Here is a 26,978-nt window from a genome sequence, read left to right as displayed (position 1 = left end):
TGGACTTTGGGGTCCTTACATTTCTAGTCATTCATTCTTTGTTTTATTTTGTGGATGTCTGCAGAGAGTAAGAATTTCAGGTTGTATACTATGTAAATTCACTAATGTTAAATGGAACAATTGAACACAGAAACCACAAAAAAGTCAGAAGCAGAACGAATTACTGAACATCCACTGAATATTTACAAACAGACAAGTGATTATACAAACATAAAAACAAGGGTGAACTACAAGAAAATTGACAATTTAGACCCCAACATAACAGCTTTCACCAAACTTAGTTGTCTACAGCCAGTTGTTTTGAAATCTTCTGTCAGTTCATGGGTTATCCAGTAGGGAAACAGGTCCTTGGCCCACCCACTCACCTGTGCTGACCTCAGCTCATCCCATTTGCCCACGTCCTTCTAAACCTCTCCTATCTGCACAGCCAAGTTTCCCTGGACCTTGACTTTCTGATTGAGCTTGTGGAATGCCTTACTCAGATCGATATACTGTGTTTAATCACATGCTCTAAGGATTCAGTCAGGTTTGTGAGGCATGTTTGTTTGTCCTTTCTTTCTTACTCGATCTTTTCTTTGATGTTTACTTCCAGAGTTAGTTATTGTTATACCTGTCTTATGAACACCTAATAGCTGTAACACAAGATTTATGCCTCATTCTTGACAGCTGAAGAATCTTCTGGCCAATATTATCTCCAGATCCAACAAAATCAGCTGATATTTCACTAACAGATTGATTTTCAAAGCAGTGACGTGCTGTGCACGGGTTGACATGACAGATTTCACCACTCGTGTACGAACCAGGGTCAATTCACTCACCGTCCGCTGGAAATTCCAGCTCCCTGCAGTATTTCAGTTTCCCCATCTCCCAATATGGAATGAAGTAATCACAGGAAAAGGCCCTTTTGCTCACAACATCTGTGCTGAATGGGATGCCAAATCCTTTCTCACTCCACAATGTCCATATCCCTCCATTGCCTGCACATCTAACAGCCTCTGTCTCCATCACTCCTGGCAGCACGTTCCATCACCCACTGCTCCATATAAAAATAATTGCCCCTCACATCTCCTTTAAACTTTCTTTCTCTCGCCTCTGGTATTAGACATTTTCCCACAGGGAGAAAGGCTCCAACTGTCTACCCTAACTGTGGATCACCTCAATTTCCACCCCCCACCCCACATCAAGCCTCTGGTGCTCCAGAGAAAATAACCCAAGTTTCCACAAGCTCTTGTAATAGCCCCCAAAATCATGAGGGGCACAGATAGGGTGAACCTGCACTGTCTTTTACCCCAGGTCTGAACCAGAGGGCAAAGCTTTAAGATGAGAGGGGAGAGATTTAATAGAGACATTGGGGGGTGGGGGAGAATGCTTTGACCACATATATAGGAAGAGCTGTCAGCTGAAGTCTGTGAGGCAGGTACATTAAGAACAGGTTCATGGATAGGGAAGGTTTAGAGGGATATGGGTCAGATGCAGGCAAACGAGACTGATTTAGATGGCAATATGGGTCAGCATGGACCAGTAGGGCTGAAGAGCCTGTTTAACCAGTTTCCCCTTTTCTTATGGATTCCTGAAAGAATTGCTCCATTCTTGACTCCCTATCCAGCCCTCTCTTTCCACTTCCCTCCTCACAGGACCTTCTCAGCATTTTAACACCCATCACTTCATCCCCTTCTGCCATCTCAGGACCAGAAGCTGATGAGCTGGGACAGGGCTGGACTTGGCCTCAGTTTGGGAGGTCCACATATCTCGAGACTGCCCCATTCAGTTGTGGGATCACTACCAGGGGGACAATGGTGGGAGGCGGCAAGGCAACCTGCCTCCCCCACCTGCAGCTGCACACTGGGAACCGAGGACCCCCGGCCCCTCCTAACAGAGTGCAGGCTACTTCACTGGAAGCAGCTGTCAGTGTCTGGGAAGCTGCTGGGAGGTGCCGTGAAGGAGGGCAGAGATCTCCTTCATGTCCGAAGCCAGGCCGTCAACCTTGTCTGTCAGAGCTGTCAGCCTCTGGTCCAACTTGCTGCAGGACAGAGACAAACTCTGGTTCAAGTCCTGCAGGAGGTGGTACATCTGGAAGGCACGAGGAGCATGATTAAATGCAGCACACTCAGTGACCAGAACAATCATTAGCAGATCCCAACAGAACACTTCCCCCCACTCTGTTCACTCCCAACAGAACCCCACCCCTTCCCATCCACATCCACTGTCCATATTCCCAATGAAACCCACCCCTTCCCATTCACTCCCATCATCTGCACTCCCAATGGGTACCCATCCTTCCTAATCACTCTCATCATCTACATTCCCAGTGGGGCCCATCCCTTCCCATTAACTCCCACCGTCCACACTTTCAATAGGACACACCCCTTCCCATTCACTTCCACTGTCCACACTCTCCCAATAGGACCCCCAACACTTCTGATTCACTCCCTCTGTTTGCATTCCCAATGGGATCTCACCTGTTCCCATTCACTCCTACCATCCATATTCCCAGTGGGATTCATCCCTTCCTATTCAAACATTTGCAGTCCCAATGGGAGCCCATCCCTCCCCATTCACTCCTAATGTACGCACTGCCAGTGGGATCCCGGCCCTTCCCATTTACTCTCACTGTCCACACTCCCAATGGGACCCATCTTCCTATTCACTCCCAGTGTCCACACTCCCAATAGGACCCCAACCCTTCCCATTTAATCCCAACATCCACACTTCAAGTGAATAACACTACCTATTCACTCCCAACAGGTCCCAGCCTCTTCCCATTCTCTCCTACTATACGCACCCCCAACATGATCTCATCCCTACCCATTCACTCCCAATAGGACCCAACCCTTCCCAGTCACTCCCTCTATCTGCACTCCCACCCCTTCCCATTCACTGTCACCGTCCACACTCCCATTGGAACTAATGAATGGAGAGTATTCCCAGAGTAATGCCAGTTACCTTACTGGGTCCCATCATGGAATTGATCTGATCCTGGTGTCTCCGTTCCTGTTGTTTAGCGTTCCGGAACCTGGAGCAATTGTAATTATAATGAACATTTAACCAGCTACAAGGGACTGGAACATTATCCTGGAGTGATTACAGGCTGGGATCTAACCTCAGCGTTCGGGGTTATGGCTTGTATATGAAGTGACAAATCCCCAGGACGGGGTTACAGGCTGGTAGCTAACCCAGGGGTCAGGGGGTTTATATATAGAATATCTGGAGCTTTTTATTCTGGTCACCTCATTACAGGAATTGTGTGGAGTCTTTGGAGAGGGGACAGGGAAGATTTACCAGGGCATTAGTTGAGAGGAGAGGGTTTAAGGGAGATGTGTGGGCAAGGCTTTTTTTACACGGAGAGTGCGGGGTGCAGGGAGTGGTGGTGGTGGTGGTGTAACAAGCCATTGGATGGACCCACACTGCGCATCCTGTGTTTACCTGTGTACCGCAGTGACTAGACTGCGCTGTAGTTGCCGAGCCTGGCGTGGGTGAGACCCTGGCACGCGTCTGTACACAAGCCAGGCTGAGCCGATCAGATCCACCGCTGCCCGTTGCACCTGCCGGGGGGGGGCGTGGGGAGAGAAGGGAGCATGTTACAGGGGGAGGCTGTCATCGCTGCTGTGGGACTGAGTCCAAACCCCCATCAACCCACTCACCCCTCCTCTCCTCACCCACGTCACTCCCCTAACCTTACGATCACCCAGAGGTCCCAGGATGGAGAGGGGAAGGAGAGGGGGGAAGGTGAGTAGGAAGGGGAGAGAAGGGGAGGGGTGGGGAGATCAGAAGAGTTAGGGGGAGAGAAGGGAAATGTAGTGGTAATTGGGGATAGTATAGTCAGGGGAATAGACAGAGTTCTCTGTGGTGAGGATAGAGCACCTCGAAGGCTGTGTTACCTGCCTGGTACCTGGGTTTGGGACATCTTACCACACCTGCAGAGGAATTTGCAGTGGGAAGAGAAGATCCAGTTGTCGTGGTCCATGTGGGTACCAATGACATGGGTAGAATGAGGAAAGAGGATCTGCTGAGGCGATTTGAGCAGCTGGGGACTAAAGTAAAAAGCAGAACCAAAAAGGTAGTAATCTCTGGATTACTACCTGAGTCACTTTCAAATTGGCACAGGGTTAAGAAGATTAGAGAGTTAAATGTGCGGCTAAAGGATTGGTGTGGGAGAAGTAGGTTTGAATTCATGGGAAATTGGCACCAGTATTGGGGAAGGAGGGAGCTGTACCAATGGGACGGGCTCCACCTGAACAGTCATGGGACCTGGATCCTAGCCAATCGCCTAACTAGGCTGTGGATAGGACTTTAAACTAAATAGTAGTGGGGTGGAGAAGTATGGATAAAGTAAAAAAGAGAAGTGTGGATAAAGATAAAGAAAAAACAAAAGATAAAAAAAGAGAAAAGTAAGAGTAAAGTGAAGAAAAGTCAAGTGCAAAAAACTAAAAGATTATAAGATTTTCAAGGCACAATGAGTATAAGGGCACTTTATCTGAATGCCCATAGTATTCGAAACAAGGTCAATGAACTTGTGGCTCAAATCAGTACAAAGTGGTATGATTTAGTGGCCTTTACAGAAATGTGGTTGCAGGTGGAGAGAATTGGGAATTAAATATCCAAGGATATCAGGTCAGTGATATTGCAGGGATGGAACTGGACTTTCTCACGGTGGTGTCTGAAAAGAGGATGCTGTCTAAATTGCATGCCATCTTGGACAATGTCTCCCATCCACTACATAATGTACTGGGTGAGCACAGGAGTACATTCAGCCAGAGACTCATTCCACCGAGATGCAACACAGAGCGTCATAGGAAGTCATTCCTGCCTGTGGCCATCAAAGTTTACAACTCCTCCCTTGGAGGGTCAGACACCCTGAGCCAATAGGCTGGTCCTGTACTTATTTCATAATTTACTGGCATAATTTTACATATTACTATTTAACTATTTATGGTTTTATTACTATTTATTATTTATGGTGCAACTGTAACGAAAACCAATTTCCCCCGGGATCAATAAAGTATGACTATGACTATGAAAAAAAGGTAATACGGAAGGATAGGTAGGAAGGTAAGGGAGGTGGGGTAGCTCTCTTATTTAAAGATAAGATCAGGGCGATAGTGAGAGATGAATGATACAGATACAAGGAGCAGAATGCTGAATCCATCTGGGTAGAGATTAGGACTAGTGAAGGCAGCAAATCACTGGTGGGGGTGGTCTATCAGCCACCAAATAATAACATTACAGTGGTACAGGCAATAAACAGAAATACCTGAGGCATGCAAGAATGGAACAGCAGTTATCGTGGGGAATTTTAACTTGCACATGGATTGGGTGAATCAAGTTGGTCGAGGAAACTTGAGGAGGACTTCACAGCCATGATGGCTTTCTTGAACAACATGTTACTGAACCTGCAAGGGAGTACGCTAACTTAGATCTGGTCCTGTGCAATGAGACAAGTAAAATCAGCAATCTTATAGTTAGGGATCCTCTTGGAAAGAGTGATCATAGTATGATTGAGTTTCTCATACAAATGGAGGATGCAATAGTTTGATCTAAAACCAGTGTATTATGCCTAAATAATGGAGACCACAATGGGGTGAGGGAGGAATTGGATGGATAGACTAGGAACACAGGCTATATGGTGGAATGGTTGAGGAACAGTGGAAGGCTTTCAAAGAGATTTTTCATGGTGGTCAACAAAAGTACATTCCAGTTAAAAGCAAGGACAGCAAGGGTGGGGAGAGCCAGCCTTGGATAAGTAAGGAAATGAAAGAAGGCATCAAACTAAAAGCTTGTGTATACAAAGCCGCCAAGAGCAGTGGGAAACTGGAATATTGGGAAAACTTTAAAAAGCAACAAAGAACCACTAGATGAGCAATAAAGAAAGGTAAGATAGATTATGAAAATAAACTAGCACAAAATATGAAAACAGATAGCAAAAGTTTATATAATTATATAAAGTGGGAAAGGGTGGCTAAAGTGAACGTAGGTCCCTTGGAAGACGAGGAGGGGGAATTGATATTGTGTTATTGTCATAAGGAGGGCATTGGTGATGGACCCAAATGCAAGGCACAGACACTAAAGTACTAGGAACAGGACCAATACTAGAGTTAGGGACAGGACAGGACAGAGACTAGGACTTGGGACAGGAACACAAACTTGGGCTAGGACTTTGGTGAGGAAAGCAGAACTTGGAACTCGAAGCCTTGGGCTTAGACTCCAGGCCAGAGACTGGACAAGGACCCAAAACCTGAGTCTTGACTCAGCTCAGACCCCAGAACTAGGCGAGGACATAACAAGGCTTGGGTTCTTTGAGGCTTGGGTATGGACTCCGAGCCAGAGACTGGGCAAGGACCAAGAACCTAGAACCTGGGTCTTGACTCAGGCTCGGACTCCAGAACTAGGCAAAGACATGACGTGGCTACAGGACTGGATGAGGCTTGGGTTCTTCAAGGCTTTCCTGGGCAGGACGAAGTACTCCTGGGCTGGACGAAGTACTCCTGGGCTGGGCAAGGCAGAAGGGCAGGACAAGACTTGGTCTTGGCAGAACAGGAACACAGAGGCTTGGTCTTGGCAGAACAGGAACACAGAGGCCCCTCCTTGGGAACAGGACTTGGGGCAAGAGTTCTACACAGAGTCAGGACCCCTCCTAAGGAGCAGGACATAGGGCCAGGACTCACACACAGAACACAGAGAGACAGTTCCTAACACAAGGTAGCAGCAAACAGTCAGACCTACCTAGCAAAGGCATGGACACAGGGACAGCTCCCAACAACAATAGACAGTTCCTTATCTAGACACAGCTAGGCTCCAGTCTTGCTTTGGCAGTAGAACTTGACAGCAATACAGACAAGGCTTCAGGCAAAGGTGGCAAGGCTCCAGGAGAAAGGTGAAGGGGACAATCCTGCAAATGAAGCTGACCTCAGGAGCTATTTATGTAGCTAGCCCAAAATGAGAATCAGGTGCCTCAATTAGAGCGTCCAACACAACAAGGGAAAATCAAAATACCTGGAATAAGGAACCATGGACTGGACTGTGAACTGGAATGCAGACTTCACAGACTGGACCATGACAGTTATGAGGCGATGGCCAAGGCTTTGAATGACTATTTTGTGTCAGTCTTCATGGAGGACACATCCAACATGCCAAAGAGAGATGTTATAGATGTGCTGGGAGGTGAGGACCTTAATACAACAGCTATCACTGAAGAGATAGTGCTGATCAAACTTGTAGACCTAAAGATAGACAAGTCCCTTGGTCCTGATGGAATGCATCTCAGGGTACTAAAAGAAATGGCAGAAATTATAGTAGAGGCTTTGGTGATAATTTACCACAATACTCTGGACTCTGGGCAGGTCCCAGCAGATTGGAAGACAATGAATATCACAGCACTGTTCAAAAAAGGATGTAGACTAAAGGCAGGTAACTATAGGCCAGTTAGTTTAACATCTGTAGTTGGGAAAATGCTTGAAGCTATCATTAAAGAAGAAATAGTGAGGTATCTGGAAAGAAATGGATCCATCAGGCAGATGCAGCATGGATTCAGCAAAGGCAGGTCCTGTTTGACAAACTTACTGGAATTCTTTGAGGATATAACAAGTGCAGTGGATAGAGGGGAACAGATGGATGTTATTTACTTGAATTTCCAGAAGGCGTTCAATAAGGTGCCACATAAAAGACTTATCCATAAGATAAGGATGCATAGAGTTGGGGTGATGTATTAACATGGATAGAGGATTGGTTAATTAATAGAAAGCAGAGAGTTGGGATACATGGGTGTTACTCTGGTTGGCAATCAGTGGTGAGCGGTGTGCCACAGGGGTTGGTGCAGGGCCCACAACTGTTCACGGTATACATTAACGATCTGGAAAAGGAGACTGAGTGTAGTGAATTTAAGTTTGCTGATGATACTACATTGAGTGGAAAAACAAATTGTGCAGAAGATATGGGAATCTGCAGAGAGATATAGATTAGTTAAGTGACTGAGCAAGGATCTGGCAGATGGAATACAATGTTGGTAAATGTGAGGTCATCCACTTTGGAAGGCAAATTGAAAGAGCAGATTATTATTTAAATGGTAAAAGATTGCACCATGCTGCTGTGCAGGGGTCTTGGGAGTGTTTGTGCATGAATCACAAAAGGTTGGTTTACAGGAGCAGCAGGCTGTCCAGAAGGCGAATGGAATGTTGGCCTTCATTGCCAGAGGGATTGAAATTAAGAGCAGGGAGGTTATGATGCAGCTGTACAGGGTATTGGTGAGGCCACAACTGGAGTATTGTGTGCAGTTCTGGTCTCCTTGAGGAAGGATATACTGGCTTTAGAGTTGGTGCTGAGGAGGTTCACCAGGTTGATTCCAGAGATGAGGAGGTTAGACTATGAGGAGGGATTGAGTCTCCTGGGACTGTACTCACTGGAGTTCAGATGAATGAGAGCAGATCTTATAGAAACATATAAAATTATGAAAGGGATAGATGAGATAGAGGCAGGGAAGTTTTTCCACTGGTAGGTGAGACTAGAACCAGGGGACATAGCCTCAAGATTCGGGGGAGTAGATTTAGGACGGAGATAAGCAGGAACTGCTTTTCTAAGAGAGTGGTGAATCTGTGGAATTCTCTGCCCAATGAAGCAGTGGAGGCTACCTCAGTCAATATATTTAAGATTAGGTTGGATAGGTTTTTGGATAGTATTGGAATTAAGGGTTATGGGGGAAAAGGCAGGTAGGTGAGATGAGTCCATGATCAGATCAGCCATGATCTTATTGAATGGCAGAGCAGGCTTGATGGGCCAGATGACCGACTCCTGCTCCTATTTCTGATGTTCTTATGGGAAGGGAGGGTGATGGGAGTGCCCCGCCCACTGGGGTCCGAGTACAGCCTTACCTGCCGCTGCAGTCGCATCTCCTGCATGAAATTGTGGACATGTTTCTCATCGCTGCAAAGCTGCAGCTTCTGGGAGACAACAGCAATCAGCAACGCTGTGCAGCATACGCCCTGATGGGGAGATTACAAACCCCATTACACCCATACACAGACCCTGGCTGGGTGGAGTACACACCCATACACACTATTTAAACATGCCCTGCCTATGGATTTACAGCCCACTGCAGCCCATTACACACCCCTGTACACATGTCCTGTCCAGGAAGATTACAGATCCCATTACACATCAATACACACTATTACAGCCTGTTACATGCCCCATCACACACCCTGCCCAAAGGTTTACAGACCTTATTGCACACCACTACACCTTGTTACACCCATGTACATATCAGCCCAGGGTATTACAGATATCATTACACACTGTTACACATCCATATACAGTCCAGTACACATGCCCTACCTGAGAGATTATAGTGCTGGCTTGAAGGACCGAATGGTCTACTCCTGCACCTATTGTCTATTGACCCCATTACACCACATTACACTTGCTGTGCACGGGGGAATACAGCCTGTGTTACATGCCATTACTCAGCCATATGCAACTCTGCATATATACATTGCCTGGAGGCATTACATCGTGATATATACTGTTAAACACCATTACACAGTGTTACACAACCATTCACAATCCTGTACACACCCAATTACAGTTTAAACACAAGGGGTTACAGACTGCATTACAATCCATTGCATCTCCATCACAGAACTCATTACACACTGCAGATTGTTACGTATCCTGTTATACACCCCAGAACACACGCCATTATACCAGAGGCATTACAGACCGCATTTCGAACCATTTCACGCCCATACACATGCACTGTGCCCCAGGATTACAGATTGGGTTAAACTCTGTTGTGATGCTCCCTCCTCACCAGCCGCCCCACAGCGCTCCCTCTGTAACTACCGTAATGCCAGTCAGCAGACAGATGAATTTCCCGAAGTAGGTGTGTGGGGAGATATCCCCGTAGCCAATGGTCAGAAACGTGATCGGAATCAGCCACATCGAATCCAGCAGGCCAACGCTGCTGCTCCCGTTGTTGGTTCTGGGGACACAGAACAGGCAGTGACCTCCTTAACCCTCAGACCGAGCAAACCAGCACACAAAGGGGCAGGAAGGGGGGTGGTGTAGTGAGAAAGGGAGTGAGAAGGGAGAGAGGGCGAGAGAGGAAGGAGAGCTGAGAGTGGTTAGCAGTGGAGAGTGTGGGTGGAGGGGAGAGGGGAGGTGAGGGGGAGAGGGAGAGAACAGAGAAGGGGGAAGGAAAGTGGAGAGAAAGGGTGGTGGAGGGAAGGGAGAGCCAGGGAGAGAGGGAGGAGAGAGAGAGAGGTTGAGGGGTGAGGGAGAGAAATGGAGAGAGGGATGTGTTAGTTTGGGAAGAGAGGGGGTGAGGGAAGAGAGAGAGGGAGGAGAGTGGAGGAGAGTGGAGAGAGAGAGGGGAGAGAGGAGAGAGAGAGAGAGGGGAGAGAGGGGGTGAGAGAAGAGAGAGAGGGGAGAGAGAGGGGAGAGAGAGAGGGGGAGAGAGAAGAGAGAGAGGGGAGAGAGGGGGTGAGAGAAGAGAGAGAGAGGGGTGAGAGAAAAGAGAGAGGGGAGAGTGGAGAGAGAGAGGGGAGAGAGAGGAGAGAGAGAGAGAGGGAGAGTGGAGAGAGAGAGAGGGGAGAGTGGAGAGAGAGCGGGGGGAGAGGAGAGAGAGAGAGGGGAGAGTGGAGAGAGAGGGGGGAGAGGAGAGAGAGAGAGAGGGGAGAGAGGGGGTGAGAGAAGAGAGAGAGGGGGTGAGAGAAAAGAGAGAGGGGAGAGTGGAGAGAGAGAGAGAGAGAGGGGAGGGGTAGAGAGAGAGGGAGAGGGGAGAGAGAAGAGAGAGAGGGAGAGTGGAGGAGAGTGCAGAGAGGGGAGAGAGAGGGGGCGAGAGAAGAGAGAGAGGGGAGAGTGGGGAGAGTGGAGAGAGGGGAGAGAGAGGGGGCGAGAGAAGAGAGAGAGGGGAGAGTGGGGAGAGTGGAGAGAGGGGAGAGAGAGGGGAGAATGGAGAGAGAGAGAGAGGGGGGGGAGGGGGAGAGAGAGAGGGGAGGGGAGAGAGAAGAGAGAGAGGGAGAGTGGAGGAGAGTGCAGAGAGGGGAGAGAGAGGGGAGAGAGAGGGGAGAGAGAGGGGAGGGGGAGAGAGAGAGGGAGAGAGAGAGGGGAGAGAGAGAGTGGAGAGAGAGACAGGGGAGAGAGGGGGATAAAGAATGGGGAGAGAGGGGGTGAGATTGGAGAGAGATTCGAGAGAGTGGGGGAGAGGGGAGAGAGGGGAGGGAGAGTGTCTGTGTGCATGTCTGAATGTGTGCGCGCTTGTCTATGTGTGTGTGTGCTATATGTGTGTATGTGTCTGGGTGTCTCTGTGTGTGTGTATTTGTGTATGGCAGTGTGTATGAGTGTGTGTGTGTGTGTGTGTGTGTGTGTGTGTGTATGTCTGCCTTCTGTGTGTACGTGTGTATGTGTCTATGGGAGTGTGTTTGTCTATGTCTATGTGTCTGGGTGTCTGTGTGTGTGAGAGTGTGTGTGTGTGTGTATGTGTGTGTGTGTGTGTGTGTGTGTGTGTGTGTGTGTGTGTGTGTGTTTGTGTAAGAGTGTGTATCTGTGTGTGTGTGAGTATATGTATGTGTTAGAGTGTGTGTTAGTATGTGTGTGTGTCTGAGTGTGTATCTGTTTGTGTGAGTGTGTGCGTCTATGTGTGTGAGTGTGTATCTGTGTGTGTGTGTCTGTGAGAGACACACTGTATGTCTCCACTTACCCCCACCTGAGAGGTTTGCTTCATGTGGGGCTGATGGCTTTCAACCAGACCCTTCCTTCTCTCCCCGTCCCAACCCTTCCCCCCGCTTCCCAACTCCCCTCCCTCCAGGAGTCCAAGCAACCGCGCACCCCCCCCCCACTCCTTCCACCTCCCTCTCTCACCCCTGCATCCTTATCCTCTCCCCCCTCCCATTCTTCTCTTACGCTCCCCTTCTCCCTCCCTCCTCTTCCCTTCTCCCTTGCCCTGCCCTCCCTCTGGACCTCTCCCCACCCCTTGCACCAACCCCCCTTCCCCTCTCCTACCAACCTCTCACACAGGCTGAGGGTCCAGGAGCCGAGCAGCCAGAGGGAAGAGGCAAAGACGAGGAGGAGGCGGCCGCCACAGGTCTCCATCAGGAGTTTGAGGGCGAAGGGGGATCGGAGACGGACCCTGCCAAGGGAGCCCAGTGCCCGGTAGGATGGCTGCAGCAGTGGGCTGTTGAGAAGCAGTGCCCGTCTCACCCAGTGCAGGCGGAGGAGGCTGGCAGCTGCCAGTGGCACCGTTTCGCTACCCGGCAAGCCCCCATCCCCTTCCCCACTCTGGGACAGAGGCTGCAGGAGACACACCAGCATCTCGAGGGCGAGGTAGGCCCTACGGCGGAGGGTGAGGGCAGCTCGCCATGTTCCCAGGCCCTCATCCATCATCAGGAGCTGTGGAGAGAACGTGGGGGAGAGTGTCGTCAGTGTGGGATCCAGTCTCTCTCTCCTCACCCCTCCCTCCCTTAGCGCCCTCTCCCCTCTACCCCACTAACGGTGCTTTCTCTTTACTCAGTCTGGGATGTAACCCAGCAACCTCGGACCAGGTGGTATCAGGGAACACCCCATCTCACCCCCCCTGGGCCTGGCGTCCCAATGCAGATCGGCATTGATTCCAACTGTCTATCAGAGATGATTGGACCTGCCCCCTTCTGTCTAAACCAAACTGCACCAATGAACCTCTCAGAAATGAGCTCCGTTTCCCTTTGGCATATTTTCTGCTGAGAACAGAAATATTTCACGTTGCATAGACAAAACTGACATTCTTAGCATCGGGTCTATTTACGTAGAGCTGATCAATTCAGATAACCTGCTATTCCAGCTCTGTTTCACCAACCAGTGAAGGCCAGCATGTCAAACTGTTTCCTCTCCCTGCTGTCTAACTGTGACAATGCATTCGGGGAACCAGCTACCTATACCTCCAGGTCTCCCTGCCCCCTGTGCCCCGCCATTCTCTATGTAAGTCCTGGCCTGGTTTAACTGCCTTCCTCTGGTGAGACGTGTGGAGTTGATGAATCAGCCACCTCATGTAGGTTAGCGAGGGGTAGATTGTGGTGGGGTGGGGTAGCTGGTTGGGTTGTGGGGAACAATCACTACCCAGAAATAACCTTGGTTGGATAGGATTGTGTGTGAGCTGACATGGGCCGAATGGACTTCTTGTCTGTTGACGGGAGGGCCCTCGGTAGGTGCATGCCCAAGGCCTCAAGTGAATTGCGGGAGGAATACAAAGGGACGTGGGAGGCCTCAAGGGGGAAATGTGGAGGGCAAAGTGTGAGCAGAGATTTGCCCCATCAGATAAGGTGCAGAAGACTCACGGAGATTCCACAAGTATATTAACAACCAGAGGGTAACCAGGGAGAGAACTGAGGATTAGTGAAATTGTGCAGCAACAGGAGGTGGGCAAGGTCTTAAATCATTTTTCTTCTCTGTATTTACTGTGGAAAATTCCCTGGATGATAAGGAATTAACAAAATGATAGTTATGTCTTGGACCCACAGTGGGGTAGCGGTTAGGGCGATGCAATTTCTGTTCTGGGGTTCGGAGTTCAACTCTGGCGCTGTTCTGTAAGGAGTCATTGTACGTGGGACGTGTGGGTTTTCACAGGGTGCTCTGGTTTTCTCCCACAGTCCCAGAGAGGGATAGAGATAGTTAACTGGTCATGGTAAATTGCTCTGCGATTGGGGGCCGTCGGAAATCACAGCTTGAGGGGGTCAGAAGGGTTGACTCCATATTGTATGGCTGAATAAACAAAAGTGGAGATGCTGAGAGTCTTCGAGGATAAATCCCCTGGGCAGGAGGGACGTGACACTCTAGTATAGTGGTTAGTGTACTGCCTTTCAGCACCAGCAATTGCTCAGTTGCGGTTCAATTCCCGCGCTGTCTGTAAGGAGTTTGTACGTTCTCCCTGTGACCACACTGGTTTCCTCCGGGTACTCTAGTTTCCTCCCACAGTCCAAAGACATAGAGGTTCAGGTCAGTAAGTTGTGGGCACGTCAGAAGCACGGCGATAATTGTGGGCTGCCCTCAGCATGCCCTTGGACTGTTTTGGCCACTGTGTGTTTTGATGCTTAAATAAACATGTAAAATATAGTTAATCTTTACAATGTAAGAACAAAAATAATCTCTAATCTTCAAAAATGCAAGAACTGATGAGGGAGAGTCGGTATGGATTTGTGTGTGGGAATATCATGGCCCCTAAATTTGTTGGAATTCGTCTGAAGAGGCGACCAAGAAGATTGACAAGGGCAGAGCAGAAGGGTGAGCTGGCCAGCTGGACACAAAGTGATCCTGGTGGGTGGAGGTGATAATGGAGTGCTGCAGGGATCAGTGCTGGCTTCGCTATTGGCTGTCTCCTATATTAACTGTTCATCTTCGGCTGCCCATCGATCTCGATGTCAATGAGAGTTTAGTCTCTGCAGGCACGGTTATGGGCCACAAGAGCAGCATTCGATTGGCACTGTCTCCCACATCAGTTGCATTTGTGATTTGACTGGTCTAGCACCGAAAGTCTGCGTTCATATTTCTTCTGCCTTTTCTCCTCAATAGCTGGGATTGACTTCTTGACAATGCAGTGCCAACTTCTTCTGTCCAAAGGATCTTTCTCCCAGGGGTTGATATTCATGTCAGTGTTCTTCATGTGGTGCTTGAGCACATCTTTGTAGCATAGCTTCTGGCCACCGTGCTTCCTCTTTCCTTCGTGTAGCTCGCCAGAGAAAACAGCTTGGGTAAACGATCATCGCTCATTCTTGTGACATGACCAGTCCAACGCAGCTGAGAAGTTGCGATGAGCGATTCTACGCTGACTGTCCCAGCACATTTGAGCACCTCCACATCGGGTACCCTCTCTTGCCACCTGATGTGTAATATTTGGTGTAAATGCCTGTTTTGTCCTGGCCAATTTCTTGATGTGTTTCCGATACAATGTCATCGTTTCAGTTGAATAAAGCAGAGATGGTAAAACAGCTGTGTTACACACTTTGACCTTGGTTGCCATTTTAATGTCGTGGAGAGACCAAAGTCGCTTCTGCAAAGCACCAAAGACTTTTGTAGCTGATTGAATTCTCCTCTCAACTTCCAGATCTGATGGGCTGGTGTTGGTCACAGCACTTCCTAAGTATGTGAAAGAGTCAGAACAATTCAGCACTACCCCATTGACTGATATGACCGGTGGTTGGGTCTCACTGGGACTACACAGAGGAGGAGGCTGGTACAGAAGTTCGGTTTTGGAGACATTGATTCTTAGGCCAAAAAGAGTGGCAGCAAATGAGAAGCGGTCAATAATTTCTTTAATCACATTAACATCAGTAGCAACCAGGGCTGAGTCGTCTGCATACAGAAGCTCTCTGACACAAATCTTTCTTGATTTGGTTGAGGCTTTGAGTCTTGACATGTTGAACAATTTTCCATCTGAGCGAATCCTGATGTACACACCTTTGTCCAAATTATGGTCCATTATTTCCAAGACTGCAGCAAGATATAGTGTGAACAAAGTTGGAGCAAGAACACATCCCTGTTTTACCTCGTGGTTGATGGTGAAGGCTTCACTGACGTCTCCTCCGATAGATACTTTGCCAGACATGTTCTCATGAAACAACTTGATCATGGTAACCAGCCTATCTGGACAGCCATAAGTTTTGAGCACTTCCCAGAGTGTTTCTCTGCCCACCGTATCAAACGCTTGTGAGAAATCAACAAAGACAATGTACAGAGATTGCTGCTGTTCTACTGCCTTCTCCTGGAGTTGCCTCAAAGTAAAAACCCTGTCAGTGGTTGCCCTTCCAGCCCCAAAGCCACGTTGGCTTTCAGGAAGCACATCTTCTGAGATGATCGTGAGCTGTATCTTCACCATAATCTTGCCAGCTGTGGACAGAAGGGAGGTTCCTCGGTGGTTTCCACAATCACTACGGTCACCTTTCTTCTTGTAGGTGCTGACTATCAGCGCATCTCTGATAGATTCCAATCTCAGAGAGATTTGTTCTCTGGCAGGTCTAACCTAGCTTATATTAACTATATAGATGAGGACTTAGTTAGCATTGTTAGTAAGTTTGTGGATCATGCCAAAGTTGGTGGTGTAGTGGACAGTGAAGGAAGGTGTCCTTGGTTACACCAGGTTCTTTCTCAGCTGGGGAAGCGGGTAAATAGAATTTAACTTGGACAAGTGTCAGGCATTGTATTTGATCAGTAAAACCAGGGCAGGACATACACAGAACTTTCACGTGGTAACACCGAGAAGTGTCATACAGCAAGGAGACCCAGTAATACAGATATATAGGTACGTGAAAATAATGACACCAGTAGGCAGGGCAGCGAAGAAGGCATTTGTCACGCTGGTCTTCATTGGTCTGGGCACTGAATATAGGAGTTGGGACATCACATTACAACTATAAAAGACGCTGGTGGGATATTGTGTGCAGTTCTGGTCGCCCAGCTATAGGAAGGATGTCATTAAACTGGAGAGGGTGCAGGTAAGATTCAGTAGGATGTTACTGGGACTGGAGGGTTTGAGTTATAAGGAGATGATGTTACTGGGACCGGAGGGTTTGAGTTATAAGGAGAGGATGTTACTGGGACTGGAGGGTTTGAGTTATAAGGAGAGGATGTTACTGGGACCGGAGGGTTTGAGTTATAAGGAGAGGATGTTACTGGGACCGGAGGGTTTGAGTTATAAGGAGAGGATGTTACTGGGACTGGAGGGTTTGAGTTATAAGGAGAGGATGTTACTGGGACCGGAGGGTTTGAGTTATATGGAGAGGATGTTACTGGGACCGGAGGGTTTGAGTTATAAGGAGAGGATGTTACTGGGACTGGAGGGTTTGAGTTATAAGGAGAGGATGTTACTGGGACCGGAGGGTTTGAGTTATAAGGAGAGGATGTAAAGACTGGGACTGTTTTCCCTGGAGTGAAGTAGGATGAGGGGCGACCTTATAGAGATTTATAAAACCATGAGGGGTAGAGATAAGGTGGGTGATCACAATCCTTTCCCCACGGTAGGGGAATCTAAACCTAGGGGGCAGAGTTTTAAGGTGAGAGGGGAAAGGTTTAAAGGGGACCTGAGCGGTAATTGTTTCACCCAGAAGGTGGTGGTTGATGGAATGAGCTGCCAGAGGAAGTGGATGAGGCAGGCCCGGTAACGACATTTAAAGGCCACTTAGACAGGTACACGGGTCAAACAAATAGGCACCCTCCTCGACAAGGAGCTGAGGGGCCAAAGGACCATTTTCTGTACCATGTGGCCCCGTGACCCTAGGGGGTGTGGGAAGGGGGAGAGGGTGGTTTACCTGAAGAGAGGTCCTGTGGTAGGCCAGGGTCAGAGCCAAGAGGAGCAGAGATGAGACAGTGTTAATAATTGTCAGCGTATCAACAATGTACTACAAAGAAAACAGAGAGAAGTCACTCCTTACTCCCACCCCACATCGTTCCCTCCTCACCCCCTCCCACAATGTTTCCTCCTCACCGTCCCTCCCACAGTGTTCCATCTTCACCCCCTCCCACAGCGTTCCCCCCTCACACCCTCCCACAGTGTTCCCACCTCACCCCCTCCCACAGTGTTCCCACCTCACTGCCTCCCACAGTGTTCCCACCTCACTGCCTCCCACAGCACTCCATCCTCACCCCCTCCCACAGTGTTCCCACCTCACCCCTTCCCACAGTGCTCCGTCCTCACCCCCTCCCACAGCGCTTCCTGCTCACCCCCCATAGTACTCCCTCCTCACCCCTTCCCACAGCGTTAACTCGTCAACCCTTCCAAAGTGCTCCATCCTCACCCCCTTCCACAGCGTTCACTCCTCACCCCCTCCTACAGAATTCCCTCCTCACCCCCACCCACAGCGTTCCCCCCTCACCCCCTCCCACAGCGTTCCCTCCTCACCCTCTCCCAGTGTTCTCTCCTCACCCCCTCCCACAGCGTTCCCTCCTCACCCCCTCCCACAGTGTTCCCTCCTCACCCCCCCAACTCTCCCTCCTCACCCCCTCCCACAGCATTCCCTCCTCACTGCCCCTCCCACAGTGCTCCCTCCTCACCCACTCTCACAGCGTTCCCTCCTCACTCCCTCCCACAGTGTTCCCTCCTCACACCTCCCACAGCGTTCCCTCCTCACTCCCTCCCACAGTGTTCCCTCCTCACCCCTCCCACCTGGTTTCCTCCTCACCCCTCCCACAGTGTTCCCTCCTCACCCCCTCCCACAGTGTTCCCACCTCACCCCCTCCCACAACCTTCCCTCCTCATCCCTTCCCACAGTGTTCCCTCCTCACCGCCTCCCACAGCGTTCCCTCCTCACCCCCTCCCACAGTACTCCCTCCTCATCCCCTCCCACAGCGTTCCCTCCTCACCGCCTCCCTCAGCACGCCGTCCTCACCCCCTCCCACAGTACTCCCTCCTCATCCCCTCCCACAGCGTTCCCTCCTCACCACCTCCCTCAGCACGCCGTCCTCACCCCCTCCCACAGCGTTCCCTCCTCACCGCCCCACAGTGTTCCCTCCTCACCCCTCCCACAGTGTTCCCTCCTCACCCCCTCCCACAGTGTTCCTTCCTCACCCCCTCCCATAGTGTTCCCTCCTCACCCCCTCCCACAGCGCTCCCTGCTCACCCCTCATAGTACTCCCTCCTCACCCCTTCCCACATCGTTCCCTCGTCAACCCTTCCAAAGTGCTCCCTCCTCACCCCCTCCTACAGAATTCCCTCCTCACCCCCTCCCACAGCATTCCATCCTCACCCCCTCCCACAGCATTCCCTCCTCACTGCCCCTCCCACAGTGCTCCCTCCTCACCCACTCTCACAGCGTTCCCTCCTCAGTCCCTCCCACAGTGTTCCCTCCTCACACCTCCCACAGCGTTCCCTCCTCACTCCCTCCCACAGTGTTCCCTCCTCACCCCTCCCACAGCGTTCCCTCCTCACCCCTCCCACAGTGTTCCCTCCTCACCCCCTCCCACAGTGTTCCCACCTCACCCCCTCCCACAACCTTCCCTCCTCATCCCTTCCCACAGTGTTCCCTCCTCACCGCCTCCCACAGCGTTCCCTCCTCACCCCCTCCCACAGTACTCCCTCCTCATCCCCTCCCACAGCGTTCCCTCCTCACCGCCTCCCTCAGCACGCCGTCCTCACCCCCTCCCACAGCGTTCCCTCCTCACCGCCCCACAGTGTTCCCTCCTCACCCCTCCCACAGTGTTCCCTCCTCACCCCCTCCAACAGTGTTCCTTCCTCACCCCCTCCCATAGTGTTCCCTCCTCACCCCCTCCCACAGCGCTCCCTGCTCACCCCTCATAGTACTCCCTCCTCACCCCTTCCCACAGCGTTCCCTCGTCAACCCTTCCAAAGTGCTCCCTCCTCACCGCCTCCTACAGAATTCCCTCCTCACCCCCTCCCACAGCATTCCATCCTCACCCCTTCCCACAGCGTTCCCTCCTCACCGCCCAACAGCGTTCCTTCCTCACTCCTCCCTCAGTGTTCCCTCCACACCCCCTCCCACAGTGTTCCCTCCTCACCCCCTCCCACAGCGTTCCCTCCTCACCCCCTCCCACAGAATTCCCTCCTCACCCCCTCCCACAGTGTTCCCTCCACACTCCCTCACACAGCATTCCCTCCTCACCCCCTCCCACAGTGTTCCCTCCTCACCCCTCCCACAGTGTTCCCTCCTCACCCCCCCCACAGAATTCCCTCCTCACCGCCTCCCACAGCATTCCCTCCTCACCGCCTCCCACAGCACTCCCTCCTCACCCCTCCCACAGTGTTCCCTCCTCATCCCTCCCAGTGTTCCCTCCTCACCGCCCCACAGCGTTCCCTCCTCACCCCTTCCCACAGCGTTCCCTCCTCACCGCCCCACAGCGTTCCTTCCTCACTCCTCCCTCAGTGTTCCCTCCTCACCCCCTCCCACAGCATTCCCTTCTCACCGCCTCCCACAGCACACCCTCCTCACCCCCTCCCACAGCGTTCCCTCCTCACCGCCTCCCACAGCATTCCCTCCTCACCCCCTCCCACAGCCTTCCCTCCTCACCGCCTCCCACAGCATTCCCTCCTCACCCCCTCCCACAGCGTTCCCTCCTCACCCCCTCCCACAGTGTTCCCTCGTCAACCCTTCCAAAGTGCTCCCTCCTCACCCCCTTCCACAGCGTTCCCTCCTCACCCCGTCCCACAGAATTCCCTCCTCACCCCCTCCCACAGTGTTCCCTCCACACTCCCTCACACAGCGTTCCCTCCTCACCCCCTCCCACAGAATTCCCTCCTCACCCCCTCCCACAGTGTTCCCTCCACACTCCCTCACACAGTGTTCCCTCCTCACCCCCTCCCACAGTGTTCCCTCCTCAACCCCTCCCACAGTGTTCCCTCCTCACCCCCTCACACAGCGTTCCCTCCTCACGCCCTCCCACAGTGTTCTCTCCTCACCGCCCCACAGCGTTCCCTCCTCACCCCTCCCACAGTGTTCCCTCCTCACCGCCCCACAGCGTTCCCTCCTCACCCCCTCCCACAGCGTTCCCTCCTCACCCCCTCCCACAGAATTCCCTCCTCAGCCCCTCCCACAGTGTTCCCTCCACACTCCCTCACACAGCATTCCATCCTCACCGCCTCCCACAGCACTCCGTCCTCACCGCCTCCCACAGCGTTCCCTCCTCACCCCCTTCCACAGCGTTCCCTCCTCACCCCCTCCCACAGAATTCCCTACTCACCCCCTCCCACAGCGTTCCCTCCTCACCCCCCATAGTACTCCCTCCTCACCCCTTCCCAGTGTTCCCTCGTCAACCCTTCCAAAGTGCTCCCTCCTCACCCCCTCCTACAGAATTCCCTCCTCACCCCCTCCCACAGCATTCCCTCCTCACCGCCTCCCACAGCACTCCCTCCTCACCCCCTCCCACAGTGTTCCCTCCTCACCCCTACCACAGTGTTCCCTCCTCACCCCCTCCCACAGAATTCCCTCCTCACCCCCTCCCACAGTGTTCCCTCCACACTCCCTCACACAGCATTCCCTCCTCACCGCCTCCCACAGCACTCCCTCCTCACCCCCTCCCACAGCGTTCCCCCCTAACCCCCTTCCACAGCGTTCCCTCCTCACCCCCTCCCACAGTGTTCCCTCCTCACCCCCACCCACAGTGTTCTCTCCTCACCCCCTCCCACAGCGTTCCCTCCTCACCCCCTCCCACAGTGTTCCCTCGTCAACCCTTCCAAAGTGCTCCCTCCTCACCCCCTTCCACAGCGTTCCCTCCTCACCCCGTCCCACAGAATTCCCTCCTCACCCCCTCCCACAGTGTTCCCTCCACACTCCCTCACACAGCGTTCCCTCCTCACCCCCTCCCACAGAATTCCCTCCTCACCCCCTCCCACAGTGTTCCCTCCACACTCCCTCACACAGTGTTCCCTCCTCACCCCCTCCCACAGTGTTCCCTCCTCACCCCCTCCCACAGTGTTCCCTCCTCACCCCCTCCCACAGCGTTCCCTCCTCACGCCCTCCCACAGTGTTCTCTCCTCACCGCCCCACAGCGTTCCCTCCTCACCCCTCCCACAGTGTTCCCTCCTCACCGCCCCACAGCGTTCCCTCCTCACCCCCTCCCACAGCGTTCCCTCCTCACCCCCTCCCACAGAATTCCCTCCTCAGCCCCTCCCACAGTGTTCCCTCCACACTCCCTCACACAGCATTCCATCCTCACCGCCTCCCACAGCACTCCGTCCTCACCGCCTCCCACAGCGTTCCCTCCTCACCCCCTTCCACAGCGTTCCCTCCTCACCCCCTCCCACAGAATTCCCTCCTCACCCCCTCCCACAGCGTTCCCTCCTCACCCCCTCCCACAGAATTCCCTACTCACCCCCTCCCACAGCGTTCCCTCCTCACCCCCCATAGTACTCCCTCCTCACCCCTTCCCAGTGTTCCCTCGTCAACCCTTCCAAAGTGCTCCCTCCTCACCCCCTCCTACAGAATTCCCTCCTCACCCCCTCCCACAGCATTCCCTCCTCACCGCCTCCCACAGCACTCCCTCCTCACCCCCTCCCACAGTGTTCCCTCCTCACCCCTACCACAGTGTTCCCTCCTCACCCCCTCCCACAGAATTCCCTCCTCACCCCCTCCCACAGTGTTCCCTCCACACTCCCTCACACAGCATTCCCTCCTCACCGCCTCCCACAGCACTCCCTCCTCACCCCCTCCCACAGCGTTCCCCCCTAACCCCCTTCCACAGCGTTCCCTCCTCACCCCCTCCCACAGTGTTCCCTCCTCACCCCCACCCACAGTGTTCTCTCCTCACCCCCTCCCACAGCGTTCCCTCCTCACCCCCTCCCACAGTGTTCCCTCGTCAACCCTTCCAAAGTGCTCCCTCCTCACCCCCTTCCACAGCGTTCCCTCCTCACCCCGTCCCACAGAATTCCCTCCTCACCCCCTCCCACAGTGTTCCCTCCACACTCCCTCACACAGCGTTCCCTCCTCACCCCCTCCCACAGAATTCCCTCCTCACCCCCTCCCACAGTGTTCCCTCCACACTCCCTCACACAGTGTTCCCTCCTCACCCCCTCCCACAGTGTTCCCTCCTCACCCCCTCCCACAGTGTTCCCTCCTCACCCCCTCCCACAGCGTTCCCTCCTCACGCCCTCCCACAGTGTTCTCTCCTCACCGCCCCACAGCGTTCCCTCCTCACCCCTCCCACAGTGTTCCCTCCTCACCGCCCCACAGCGTTCCCTCCTCACCCCCTCCCACAGCGTTCCCTCCTCACCCCCTCCCACAGAATTCCCTCCTCAGCCCCTCCCACAGTGTTCCCTCCACACTCCCTCACACAGCATTCCATCCTCACCGCCTCCCACAGCACTCCGTCCTCACCGCCTCCCACAGCGTTCCCTCCTCACCCCCTTCCACAGCGTTCCCTCCTCACCCCCTCCCACAGAATTCCCTCCTCACCCCCTCCCACAGCGTTCCCTCCTCACCCCCTCCCACAGTGTTCCCTCGTCAACCCTTCCAAAGTGCTCCCTCCTCAACCACTTCCACAGCGTTCCCTCCACACTCCCTCACACAGCATTCCCTCCTCACCGCCTCCCACAGCGTTCCCTCCTCACCCCCTCCCACAGCGTTCCCTCCTCACCGCCTCCCACAGCTTTCCCCCCTCACCCCCTTCCACAGCGTTCCCTCCTCACCCCCCCCACAGCGTTCCCTCCTCAGCCCCTCCCAGTGTTCCCTCCTCACCCCCTCCCACAGTGTTCTCTCCTCACCCCCTCCCACAGCATTCCCTCCTCACCCCCTCACACAGCGTTCCCTCCTCACCCCCTCCCACAGCGTTCCCTCCTCACTCCCTCCCACAGTGTTCCCTCCTCACTCCCTCCCACAGCATTCCCTCCTCACCGCCTCCCACAGCACTCCCTCCTCACCCCTCCCACAATGTTCCCTCCTCACCGCCTCACAGCGTTCCCTCCTCACCCCCTCCAACAGCGTTCCCTCCTCACCCCTCCCACAGTGTTCCCTCCTCACCGCCCCACAGCGTTCCCTGCTCACCCCCTCCCACAGTGTTCCCTCCTCACCCCCTCCAACAGCGTTCCCTCCTCACCCCTCCCACAGTGTTCCCTCCTCACCGCCCCACAGCGTTCCCTCCTCACCCCCTCCCACAGCGTTCCCTCCTCACCGCCTCCCACAGCGTTCCCTCCTCACCCCCTCCCACAGTGTTCTCTCCTCACCCCCTCCCACAGCGTTCCCTCCTCACCCCTCCCACAGTGTTCCCTCCTCACCGCCCCACAGCGTTCCCTCCTCACCCCCTCCCACAGCGTTCCCTCCTCACCGCCTCCCACAGCGTTCCCTCCTCACCCCCTCCCACAGTGTTCTCTCCTCACCCCCTCCCACAGCGTTCCCCCCTCACCCCCTTCTACAGTGTTCCCCTCTCACCCCCTTCCACAGCGTTCCCTCCTCACCCCCCCAGCTCTCCCTCCTCACCCCCTCGCACAGCATACCCTCCTCACACCCCACAGTGCTCCCTCCTCACCCCCTCCCACAGCGTTCCCTCCTCACCCCCTCCCACAGCATTCCCTCCTCACCCCCCCACAGTGCTCCCTCCTCACCCCCTCCCACAGCGTTCCCTCCTCACCCCCTCCCACAGCGTTCTCTCCTCACCCCCTCCCACAGCGTTCCCTCCTCACCCCCTCCCACAGCGTTCCCCCCTCACCCCCTTCTACAGCGTTCCCCTCTCACCCCCTTCCACAGCGTTCCCTCCTCACCCCCCCAGCTCTCCCTCCTCACCCCCTCCTACAGAATTCCCTCCTCACCCCCCCCACAGCGTTTCCCCCTCACCCCCTCCCACAGTGTTCCCTCCTCACCCCCTCCCACAGTGTTCCCTCCTTACCCTCTCCCACAGTGTTCCCTCCTTACCCTCTCCCACAGTGTTCTCTCCTCACCCCCTCCCACAGAATTCCCTCCTCACCCCTACCCACAGCGTTCCCTCCTCACCCCCCCACAGAATTCCCTCCTCACCCCCTCCCACAGCATTCCATCCTCACCCCCTCCCACAGCGTTCCCTCCTCACCCGCCCTACAGAATTCCCTCCTCACCCCCCCCACAGCATTCCCTCCTCACCCCCCCAGCTCTCCCTCCTCACCGCCTCACACAGCGTTCCCTCTTCACTCCCTCCCACAGTGTTCCCTCCTCACCCCCTCCCACAGTGTTCCCTCCTTACCCTCTCCCACAGTGTTCCCTCCTTACCCTCTCCCACAGTGTTCTCTCCTCACCCCCTCCCACAGAATTCCCTCCTCACCCCTTCCCACAGCGTTCCCTCCTCACCCCCCCACAGAATTCCCTCCTCACCCCCTCCCACAGCATTCCATCCTCACCCCCTCCCACAGCGTTCCCTCCTCACCCGCCATACAGAATTCCCTCCTCACCCCCCCCACAGCATTCCCTCCTCACCCCCCCAGCTCTCCCTCCTCACCGCCTCACACAGCGTTCCCTCTTCACTCCCTCCCACAGTGTTCCCTCCTCACCCCCTCCCACAGCGTTCCATCCTCACCCCCTCCCACAGCGTTCCCTCCTCACCCCCTCCCACAGCACTTCCTCCTCACCCCCTCCCACAGCGCTCCCTGGTCAACCATTCCAAAGTGCTCCCTTTCACCCCCTCCTACAGAATTCCCTCCTCACCCCCTCCCACAGCATTCCCTCCTCACTCCCTCCCACAGTGTTCCCTCCTCACTCCCTCCCACAGTGTTCCCTCCTCACCCCCTCCCACAGTACTCCATCCTCACCCCCTCCCACAGCGCTCCCTGGTCAACCATTCCAAAGTGCTCCCTCCTCACCCCCTCCTACAGAATTCCCTCCTCACCCCCTCCCACAGCATTCCCCCCTCACCCCCTCCCACAGTGTTCCCTCCTCACCCCCTCCTACAGTCTCTCCTCACCCCCTCCCACAGCGTTCCCTCCTCATTGTCTTCTCCCACAGCGTTCCCTCCTCACCTCCTCCCACAGAATTCCCTCCTCACCACCTCCCACAGCATTCCCTCCTCACTCCCTCCTACAGTGTTCCCTCCTCACTCCCTCCCACAGCGTTCCCTCCTCACCCCCTCCCACAGCGTTCCCTCCTCACCGCCTCCCACAGCACTCCCTCCTCACCCCTCCCACAGTGTTCCCTCCTCACACCCCTCCCACAGCATTCCCTCCTCACCCCTCCCACAGCATTCCCTCCTCACCCCCTCCCACAGCGTTCCCTCCTCACCCCTCCCACAGTGTTCCCTCCTCACCGCCCCACAGCGTTCCCTCCTCACCCCCTCCCACAGCGTTCCCTCCTCACCGCGTCCCACAGCACTCCGTCCTCACCCCCTCCCACCGAGTTCCCTCCTCACCCCATAGTACTCCCTCCTCACCCTTTCCCACAGCGTTCCCTCGTCAACCCTTCCAAAGTGCTCCCTCCTCACCCCCTTCCACAGTGTTCCCTCCTCACCCCCTCCCACAGAATTCCCTCCTCACCCCCTCCCACAGCGTTCCCTCCTCACCCCCCATAGTACTCCCTCCTCACCCCTTCCCAGTGTTCCCTCGTCAACCCTTCCAAAGTGCTCCCTCCTCACCCCCTCCTACAGAATTCCCTCCTCACCCCCTCCCACAGCATTCCCCCCTCACCCCCTCCCACAGCGTTCCCTCCTCACCCCCTCCCACAGTGTTCCCTCCTCACACCCTCCCACAGCGTTACCTCCTCACCCCATACAGAATTCCCTCCTCACCCCCTCCCACAGCATTCCCTCCTCACCCCCTCCCACAGCGTTCCCTCCTCACTCCCTCCCACAGTGTTCCCTCCACACTCCCTCCCACAGCGTTCCCTCCTTACCACCTCCCACAGCACTCCGTCCTCACCCCCTCCCGCAGTGTTCCCTCCTCACCCCCTCCCACAGTGTTCCCTCCTCAACCCCTCCCACAGTACTCCCTCCTCACCCCTCCCACAGTGCTCCCTCCTCACCCCCTCCCACAGTACTCCCTCCTCACCCCACCCACAGTGTTCCCTCCTCAACCCCTCCCACAGTGCCTCCTGCTCACTGCCTCCCACAGTACTCCCTCCTCACCCCCTCCCACAGCGCTCCCTCCTTGCCCCCACTCCTGGTGCCCATGACCCTTGCCAGAATGTTCCATGGCAGAGATGGACTCACCGGGTGCGATGTGTGCCAGGCCAGTTCAGTGCTGGCAATCACCAGGCCAATGCCCAGAACCACCAGTGCCAGACAGACGTTGCAGAGATGGCGCTGTCTCAGTACCAGGGCCCTGCGGTGTTGGAGTCTGCTGGCTACCACTTCTGGGAGCAGGGCCCAGTTCTTCCCAGAAATCCTGCCTCCCAGGGCAGGGTCCCCGACACAGATCACCGGGTCCCCCATCTCCAGAGAACGTACTGGGGCAAGCAGGGGAGTTGGGGTTCAAACTGGGGCACAGAGAGCCCCAGATAAACAAACACACTCACACACTGACTGGCAGAGACAGACAGACAGACACAGATACACACACACACACACACACACTCTTCCACAAAGTACACACACTCACGGACACGCCCAGGAGCACATACAAACATGGG

At 54.0% G+C, this 26,978-nt stretch overlaps 1 protein-coding gene across 1 annotated transcript; it reads right to left on the bottom strand.

The window, feature by feature from the left end:
- Nucleotides 1-26,978, bottom strand: LOC134341170 (intermediate conductance calcium-activated potassium channel protein 4-like). The gene is made up of 8 exons (XM_063038969.1): nt 26,560-26,978; nt 17,262-17,351; nt 11,996-12,378; nt 9,832-9,970; nt 8,862-8,972; nt 3,424-3,542; nt 2,944-3,013; nt 1-2,070 (listed from the first exon to the last, which is right to left on the bottom strand). Exons 1-8 carry the CDS (start codon nt 26,779-26,781, stop codon nt 1,906-1,908), a joined length of 1,299 nt encoding a protein of 432 aa, XP_062895039.1. The 5' UTR covers nt 26,782-26,978; the 3' UTR covers nt 1-1,905.

The sequence above is a fragment of the Mobula hypostoma genome (assembly GCF_963921235.1).
Source record: "Mobula hypostoma chromosome 8 unlocalized genomic scaffold, sMobHyp1.1 SUPER_8_unloc_2, whole genome shotgun sequence".
In the NCBI taxonomy this organism is placed as follows: Eukaryota; Metazoa; Chordata; class Chondrichthyes; order Myliobatiformes; family Myliobatidae; genus Mobula; species Mobula hypostoma.
This window is presented reverse-complemented; position numbering and strand designations above follow the sequence as displayed.